This window comes from Cajanus cajan, chromosome 6 (assembly GCF_000230855.2).
Source record: "Cajanus cajan strain Asha chromosome 6, NIPB_CcT2T_4, whole genome shotgun sequence".
NCBI lineage: Eukaryota > Viridiplantae > Streptophyta > Magnoliopsida > Fabales > Fabaceae > Cajanus > Cajanus cajan.
Window position 1 is genome coordinate 57475524 of NC_138522.1, and position 9490 is coordinate 57485013.

Consider the following 9490-nt stretch of genomic DNA (forward strand, 5'->3'; position numbering starts at 1 on the left):
TTTCTTTCCTTGATTATTCTATTTTCACTTTACTTTATTTCTCACACGGTAGCACATTATATAGAAACATAGAATAAGGAAAGGATCATTCAAGCGTTTTCGATGCTAAGTGACTGTCATAATGTCACAACTCTTAAATTATACACTCCAACATTGTTTAAGAATAAAAGGTTACGTGGACAACCAATACAACAACAATGGGTCATGTCCGAAACGCATTGTTTATACATGCAACATTCATTTCTTTCCTTTTGTATGAAAATCTCAAGCTGGAAACTTTAAATCAAAGAGAAGAAAATAATTAGGGAGGGAACTATCGATGGCAAGTATTCATGTGACCATGTAGGTTTTGATTAAGTTGGTGGGGGGAATGAGGACAACTTCATTAGCCTCAATGGAACAGTAAAAATGAGGCTTATAATTAATAATAATGACCCTAACAAAATCAAAAGAAAGATCATTAACAGCTAATGGTTGGTCTGTCCACTTGATAATATTACCAAAACTAAAGCATCATATAAATATTAATATTTTCATGTAACCAAAATTGATCATTCCTTTAATTGGTTAAACAACATCATGAAGATTATTTTAAACAAATCATTGCATGCGTTTGTTACCGAAAAAAATAAATCATTGTGTTTCCTTTTGAGTATTGTTATTATTGATGGTCTCTTTCTCTTCGTATTAATTTGTTGCTTCACAGCTGCTGTACAAACAAATAGTTGAGTTTTGACAAACGAATCTGGAAATAAAGGTGGCAGTGATTTATTTGCAAATTGAAGCAAGCCTGAATTGAGAAGATCTAGCACGTTAATCAATTCTCCGTAGGATCCTAAAATCCAACCACAGTATCACTTTTAGGCAATTAGTATCCAACAAAAATCTCCACCAATCAACATTCCACATAATTCTATTTTCATTTTTAAAAAAAATTTCTTCCCTTTTCTAGTTTCAGATTTTCTGTTTTAAATATTAAAAAAGTTTTATTTTAACAGTTTAAAGTATCTCCGTTAAATTAAATTAGTTAGTTTTATTGATTCATTATACTAATTAACGTATTAGATGAGTTTTTTCATAGTATGATAAAGTAGCCAAATAACTAGTTTAATCTAAGAGTCGCTTTAATAAATTTAAATATATTTTTTCTTAATTTATAAAACAAAAACAAATTAAAAAGAAAAAATATAATATATGCATCTACGATATATAAACTTTTTACATTGTTATTGAATCACAAATTGAATAATAATTTAAAAGTTTTATATATTGTGATAAATTTAAATTTAAGATATATTTTTTAAAATTTAAAATTGATATATTTTAATATTATAATTTCATAAATATATTATTTTAATCATTCAAATTATTGATAGTCTGATAATAACAAATTAAAATAATTATATGATATCATACAAATTAAATAAATGCGATATTTTCACTGACAAGTGAAATTTGTGAGAACAGATTCAATAACAACAACAAAAAAATGAAATTACAGGAAAAATTTATAGGAATAAAAAATGAAAAAGGGGTATATTACAAAAAGAAAAAAATTAAGCCTGAAAAATAAAATTATTTTTAGTTGTATATGTTATATTTTGCTAGAGATGTTTTTAATTATTTTGTAACATTTTAGAACGATTACCAAAAATTTGAAAGAAAAATATTGATTTAATAGTTAATAATAAAAAGTCACAATGATAATTTGTACTACAAATATAATAATAAGTACTTTTTATTTAAAAAAATTATTCACAACATCTGAAAAAAAATAAAAATAGAATTGTTTTTAAAAATTATAAAATTAAAAAGTTAATTTTAAATTTAAGAGATAAAAAGAGTAGTTTAAGGAAGAGAAAAACGTATTTAAAGAAAAAGAAAGAGATAGAAAGAGTAGTTTAATGAAGAGAAAAAATGTGAAATGCACGCGTGTTGAGACGAAGTGGGGCTTGGTAAAGCAAAAATCTTAATTTTAGTGAATGAAGGTTTGAAAGAGCTTGGTATGGGAGTAGGTTCGGAGCTGAGAGGAGTATAAAGCGGATTTGGATACAGAAAGCGAAGTAACTACTACCTGTTGTGTTGTACGACTATTACTTTGTAATTGCAGGCAGAGAAAGAAAGAAAGAAAGAAGAAAAGAGAAAAGCTAACTAAAGGTAATGCAATGCAAATAAATCTCAACAACACACAATACCATCATATCTCACACTTGTTCTTTTCTTTCTTCTTTCTTCCTCTCATTAATTAGATTCTTTTCTTTTCTTTAATCCAATCCAGCTTTCTCGCCCTCCTCCTCCTCATGGATCAGATTGTGCAATGTCTCTGCTGACTCATATTATTATTGGATTTGTCACTTTCTGGTCTTCATCTTATGGCGGCAGATGCGGCTTTCTTCTTTTCTGTGGCATCAGTGGTGGAGGACGTGCTCCAACAGCACGGTCCTCGTCTCAAAGATCTTGATTTGGAATCTAGGAAGGCAGAAGAAGCTGGTACTCACCCTTTTTTTTCTTGGGTTCCAACAAAATTCAGTTTTTGAATTGCTGATGATAATGCTAATGACAATAATGTGCTAAAAAAATCATCTTTTGAAATGAAAGTGTTTGTTTATCATTTTCTTTTGATGAGTTTCAATTTGTTCTCTAAGAAAAGATATTTGGATTTTGATGGAAATTTGTTTACTATGCACTATGCAGCATCAAGAAGGTATGAAGCAGCAGGGTGGTTGAGAAAAATGGTTGGAGTTGTTGCAGCTAAAGATTTGCCAGCAGAGCCATCTGAGGAGGAGTTTAGGCTTGGTTTGAGAAGTGGAATTATTCTATGTAATGTTATTAATAAAGTTCAATCCGGGGCTGTGCCTAAGGTGAGCTAGATCATAGTTTAGTTTAATTTGCAGGCTCAGGTTTTGGTTATTCTTTGTTTACAATGTATTCTTCTTTTAAGGTTGTGGAGAGCCCTGTTGATTCTGCATTGATCCCTGATGGGGCACCCTTAACAGCATATCAGTATTTTGAAAACGTGAGGAATTTCTTGGTTGCTGTCCAAGAAATTGGAATTCCTACCTTTGAGGCATCTGATCTGGAACAAGTATGTAAACAAATCATTATATAATTGTTAGTTTGTTACTAATTTTTATTTAAGTAACCAATTTGTATCATGTTGAATTCAATTGTTAATAGCACCTGGTGATCATTTAGCACTTAAAAATTGCAAATTCTTGAAAGTTTAATGATGTATTGTTTTGGTTTTCTACTGAATAACTGGTAATCTTTTAGGGAGGAAAATCGTCTAGGATTGTCAATTGCGTGTTGGCCCTGAAATCCTATAGTGAATGGAAAATGAGCGGGTCAAATGGTGTGTGGAAATTTGGCGGAAATCTCAAACCTACTGTATCTGCAAAATCTTTTGTGAGAAAAAACTCGGAGCCATTTACTAATTCCTTGTCAAGGACTTCATCATTGAATGATAAATCTCTCAACGCTCTTAATTCTGACATTGAGTCTAATAAAATGGTAGGTAAGCTTGATTTTTGACATTTATACCTGCTCTGGATTTGTCTAGTTGAACAGAAAGAATAACTAAATAATTTTTTTATTTATATTTCTATAGTTGCAGTCTGGTTCCCATTCTTTGAGTACGCTTGTTCGTGCAATTCTATCAGATAAGAAGCCAGAAGAAGTTCCAACGGTATTCGAATAATTTCATCACAACTTTACTACTTAAGTTATATCTCATTAATTATAATCCTGTTACGTTACTTGAGACTCTATTAAGATAAAAAGTTTTTGAAAATTATAGCATTATCATGTAAGACTACTCTTGGTTTGTCATGCCATTTATGTTACTTTAAACAATATCACATTCACAGTCCCATCACTAGACTCCTGCTGCTTCAGTTCAGTTTCTTTTAATACTAAGAGCAAGAGTGCCTTTGAAACTAGTCGTTTATAAGTAATATTTTTCTTCTTTTGTATGGGACAGTTGGTTGAATCTGTTTTGAACAAGGTTGTAGAGGAGTTTGAGCAACGAATTGCAAGCCAGGATGAACAGGTATGATAATATTCACCTTCTCATGATGTCATTAGTTTTTAGGTAATTGGGCGGTCATATTATGAGCTATTTACCGCATTACTAGACAATACTTCTCCTTACTCAAGTTGATTTTGCAACAATCTGTTCTTGATTTCATTCATCATGTAACTTCCCAGACAAAAATAACTCCAAGAGATCCTGTTTCTCAAAGCAACGGGTCTGTTATTGCAGATGCAAAGGTAACATGCTTGTGTTTAACATATTCTAGAACATTGATGTAACTTGAAAATGCTTTAATTCTTATAATCATCTATTTTGTGATCAGGGTGAGAAGAATATTCACGTTGTAGCAAAAAAGGAAGATTGCATTCATAAAAATCAAGTTTCTTCAATGGTAACACAAAATGAGGATCGCATTCATAAAAATCAAGTTGCTGATGAGGAATCACAAAGGCAACTTCTGAAGCAGCAGATGCTCTTTGACCAACAGCAAAGAGAAATTCAAGTAGAGAATCTGAGTTGATATTTATCAATGTTTAATCTTTGTTATTTCCTCCGTGTTAGTTAAATATTTTCGTTCTTATGTTATTGTAGGAGCTAAGGCATACTCTTCACACCACAAAATCTGGTATGCAGTTCATGCAAATGAAATTTCATGAGGAGTTCTCCAATCTTGGTAAGGATTTGTGATTAATTCATATTTTTTTCGCCCGATTGTTCTCCTCCTTTCTTTATTGCCTTGTGATTGATCAATGAAGTAGAAAGCTAATTAAAGCTTGAATATGTGTAATACCAGGCATGCACATTCATGGCTTAGCTAATGCTGCTTCTGGATATCATAGAGTTCTTGAAGAAAATCGCAAACTATACAATCAAGTCCAGGATCTTAAGGGTAATAAATATCACTAGTTGGCTTGTAACTTTTGGTTCAGGCTTTTATGGCTTTGTGATTTTTTTTAATCCCAAAATTGAATTAAGACGAGTAAATTTGTTTCATCAGGAAGTATTAGGGTGTACTGTCGAGTAAGACCCTTCTTTCCTGGACAATCAAACCATTTAAGCGCAGTGGAAAGTATAGACGATGGAGTTATCACCGTTAATGTTCCTTCAAAGAATGGGAAGGGACGCAGGTCCTTCAATTTTAACAAAGTCTTTGGACCATCTGCGACTCAAGGTTGGTTTGCTTTTTGGTTTCAATAGTCTCCAAAGGATTTATATTTTTGTTGGGATAATAATTCAAATTTTCAATTCCATGACAACATTTCAATGAATATTTCAACAATATTTTTAGTGTAATTGAAAATTCTCTCTTGTGTTGCAGCCGAGGTTTTCCTAGATATGCAGCCACTCATTAGATCTGTTCTTGATGGTTATAATGTTTGCATATTTGCTTATGGCCAAACAGGATCAGGAAAAACTCACACTATGGTAGGATCCATATCCACTTGAAACTTTCTCTGCAAACAAAAAAAGAATGAAAACTATAATGATCTTTTGCTGATTTATGTTTTCAATATGTAGACTGGACCAAAAGAGATCACAGAGAAAAGCCAAGGTGTAAATTACAGGGCTCTAGGCGATTTGTTTCATATAGCAGATCAAAGAAAAGACACTTTCCACTATGACGTTTCTGTTCAAATGATTGAGATTTACAATGAGCAAGTCAGGGATCTTCTGGTCACTGATGGAACAAACAAAAGATATCCTTTTACCAGTTATTTGATTCTCTTTTGGTTTTGTATAACCTCAAAAATTATAGAACATGCATAGCATTGATTCCTGACCTTAATAAATGAAAACAAGCTTTAATCATGATGCTTTCCCTTAACCATTAACACATTAGAAATTCGCAGTAGTTCTCAAAAAGGGCTCAGTGTGCCAGATGCAAGCCTTGTCCCTGTATCATCAACTATTGATGTTATTGAACTAATGAACCTGGGGCAAAGGAACCGTGCAGTTGGTGCAACAGCCCTTAATGACCGCAGTAGTCGATCTCATAGGTATGATATATCCTATTCACCTTTTGTGATGGTGTTTGTTGGACACAATTAATCATTCTCTTCTTCCAAATATCAATTTGGCAGTTGCTTGACTGTTCATGTTCAAGGAAGAGATTTGACATCTGGAGCTACGCTTCGTGGATGCATGCATTTGGTTGACTTGGCAGGAAGTGAGAGGGTAGATAAATCTGAGGCCACAGGAGATAGACTAAAAGAGGCACAGCATATTAACAAATCTCTTTCAGCTTTGGGAGATGTCATTGCTTCCCTTGCTCAGAAAAACTCACACGTTCCTTACAGAAATAGTAAACTCACACAATTACTCCAAGATTCACTTGGTATGCTTTAAGAAGTTGGTTTGCCAGCTATATTCTTTTCTGTTCTTGAGTTGCACAATCTCTTTGAATCTAATAGTGTTGGTTGGATTTGTTTCAGGAGGACAGGCTAAGACACTAATGTTTGTTCACGTAAGTCCAGAGAGTGATGCTATTGGAGAAACAATTAGTACCTTAAAATTTGCTGAAAGAGTTGCCACAGTTGAACTTGGTGCTGCTCGAGTAAACAAAGATAGTGCAGATGTTAAAGAGCTCAAAGATCAGGTTGATGGTCAAATCTAAATTTTCTAGATCTCTTTATAATAACTAGTAATTTCATTTTTCCACTCCGATCAAGTCTAACTATTGAATTGTGTTTCAGATTGCCAGCCTCAAAGCAGCATTGGCAAGAAAGGAAGGAGAATCAGATTATTCTTTATCCAGCAGCTCTGAGAAATACAGGACAAAGGCCAGTGAACTATCACCTTATCCTGACAGTGGGAATCAGCTTGGATACCGACGACCAATGGTTGAGGTTGGCAACATTGAGGTATGTATACTTCTTTCTTTTCCTCGTGGTTTTCTTATCTATTAATAATTAATAATACAAAGAGAAGAAATCCTGTAGCAATTTTCTTCCCAACAAAACCATATAAAAAATATTATATTATATAAAAAATATTGTATTATATTTTTATTAATATATCAAAATAAAAGAAAGAAAATAGATATTATATACTATTTATATATTATATCAAAACAAATAAATCAAAATAAAAAATTAGAAAATTTACAAAATTTCTAAAAACTTTTACTTACAATTAAAAGCTTTTCAAAACTTTTTTTTAGAAATTTACTTACATTTACATTAAAAAAAATTATGGTATAGGAAATATTTCAAAAATATTTTTGGATAAAATTATCTTTTGTGTGTGGAGTATATGTTAGTGTGCACGAGTTGTCCCTCTTAGATTAATTTATATATACATGAGTATTTTAATAATTATGATTTTGTATGATTATATATAGAAAACAACTTCTTCAATAATTTTTTCTCTAAAAAATTCCTCTAATAAATTGTTATATACAAATTTTATAAATTAAAATTAAAATTATATTAATTATATGATATAATAACAGTAACTTAAGAAACAGTAACGACAACAAAAATTTTAATTATATTAATTTTAAATTATTATAGCTTTAAAGTAAAAGTTATTATAAAATTCACATAAAAATTAATTATTAAAAATTGATGTAATATTAAAAAAAATACATTAATAAAATTAAAATTAAAATTAAAAACTTTTTTAAAAAATTTAGAAATTTACTTACATTTATATGAACATATTTTGATATTAATGAAATAAATATTGTATCATTTTTTAAACTAAATAACAAAAATATATTTAATAATAAATTATTGTTAATAAAACACATTAAAAAAAAAATCCGGTGTAAGATACGGCTGAACCAACTAGCGTTGATAAAGCATTATAATTTCTCAATTGTGTAAAATGATCTGATGCACCTAGGAAAAAAGAAATCCCTTAATATTTAGTATAGAGAATTCATTTTAAAAAAAATTGATATGATTTTGGAAAAAACACATGGTTACTAATATCATAATTCAATGAGAGAATTATAACATGCAAATTAGTTTGGTTATTATTAATTCCATGTTGAACTGAGAAGGAATTTGAACGGTTCATCGTGCAGCTTGAGAGTAACACGACAGTGAGGAAGAAAACTCAGAGCTTTGATTTTGATGAGATATCAGCAAATTCACCACCATGGCCCCCAGTGAATAATAATAATAGCCTTGGACAAAACTATGCGGAGGATGACAAAGAAACTGGTTCTGGAGAATGGGTTGATAAGGTCATGGTAAACAAAACTGAGAACCTCTTGGAGTGTTGGCAAGCAAGCAATGGGAACTTATCTGAGGCTTTTTATCAGAAATACCCCAAAATGCACTCAGAACAATCCTATAACATGTTCATCGGAGGCAACCACTTTAACATTGCTGGTTCAGATGACACGGATGACCTTGATGCTGCAACCAGTGATTCCTCCGAACCTGACTTACTTTGGCAATTTAATCATTCCAAACTTAGCAGCATTGGACCAAAGACTATGAGATCTATCTCAAAAACAGCAAAAAGCCCAGAGTTTAGGTAATGCAAAAACGGTATTCTATAGTAAAATGTTTCTTTATATTGTAAAGTATATTGCACTTTTTTTTTTTATCTACTATCTATTGGATGTTAATAATTCTTTTGCAATTTTGCAGCAAGAATGGTGTTCATTCTTCTCCTCTAGGTCCTTCACCTTCATTCAAACAATCAAATGGTGTCCCACATCGAACAGGAAGGCATCCAGCTCCAGTTGACGTCAAACGTAGAACTGGGAGTAGAAAGTAAACGTGTTATTGAAAGGGGGAAGAAAAAAAAAAGAGTGATTGTTTATATTTGATTTTTTTCAATTTTTTCAATTCTTTAGATCGACGAGAGAGAGCGATTGTTATAATTTTTTTTATTATTAATTTTGGTTTGTATTTTGTAATCACACGGATAATGGAGCAATAAGGCATGTTGCTTTGTTTGTATCATGACATTCTTTTGTTTTACTCCACACTAGAGTTTAGAGGATGTAAAAAATTGAAACTCTTAACACTGAAATGATTTTTTATTTGTACAAATTAATTTCCTTATCACTAATAGTAATACCCCCTCCCTGTTTTTTCCTTCGTAAGCCTTTCATTGTTCAAATCACATACTTCATTCTTCCTTCTTTGGATTATGTACGATGAGAATGTTTTTGTAAGCGTGGCAACGATGAATAATTTGAACGTATCAGTTTCAAACAAATGAATAAAAATTATGAAATTATAGGAACTAAGCAAATATTTAAATTAAAAAAATTAAAATAATTGATATAATTAATAAAAATAGGAGATACACTAATAGAATAAAGTAATTTTATACTGTCCTCCTATCATAAGTTACCATTTATTGTAAGTTGTTGACTGTTTAATAAATAAGTAAAAAATTCATTATAATAATAATATTTAATTAATTGATAGTGCAAAATTATTTTATATGGTAAGTGTATCATTGTTAAACTCATTGATACTTAAACTTCAT

General features: G+C 31.0%; 1 protein-coding gene across 1 annotated transcript; it reads left to right on the top strand.

Moving 5' to 3' along the window:
• Nucleotides 1–1996: 1996 nt before the first annotated feature.
• Nucleotides 1997–9098, top strand: LOC109812250 (kinesin-like protein KIN-14I). The gene is made up of 20 exons (XM_020376172.3): nt 1997–2157; nt 2279–2490; nt 2695–2861; nt 2942–3085; nt 3274–3510; nt 3608–3685; nt 3980–4048; nt 4207–4269; nt 4356–4535; nt 4625–4706; nt 4827–4922; nt 5031–5204; nt 5352–5458; nt 5552–5730; nt 5869–6030; nt 6115–6368; nt 6466–6629; nt 6727–6894; nt 8064–8521; nt 8638–9098. Exons 2-20 carry the CDS (start codon nt 2373–2375, stop codon nt 8765–8767), a joined length of 3030 nt encoding a protein of 1009 aa, XP_020231761.1. The 5' UTR covers nt 1997–2157; nt 2279–2372; the 3' UTR covers nt 8768–9098.
• The last annotated feature ends 392 nt before the right edge of the window (nt 9099–9490 follow it).

Bases quoted from the DNA above. Each gene is read 5' to 3' on its own strand.
- LOC109812250 (XM_020376172.3), top strand. From the start codon at position 2,373: ATGGCGGCAGATGCGGCTTTCTTCTTTTCTGTGGCATCAGTGGTGGAG. The intron at 2,862-2,941 runs GTGAGCTAGATC...TCTTCTTTTAAG, and splicing joins AATCCGGGGCTGTGCCTAAG to GTTGTGGAGAGCCCTGTTGA. The intron at 6,031-6,114 runs GTATGATATATC...TCAATTTGGCAG, and splicing joins CGCAGTAGTCGATCTCATAG to TTGCTTGACTGTTCATGTTC.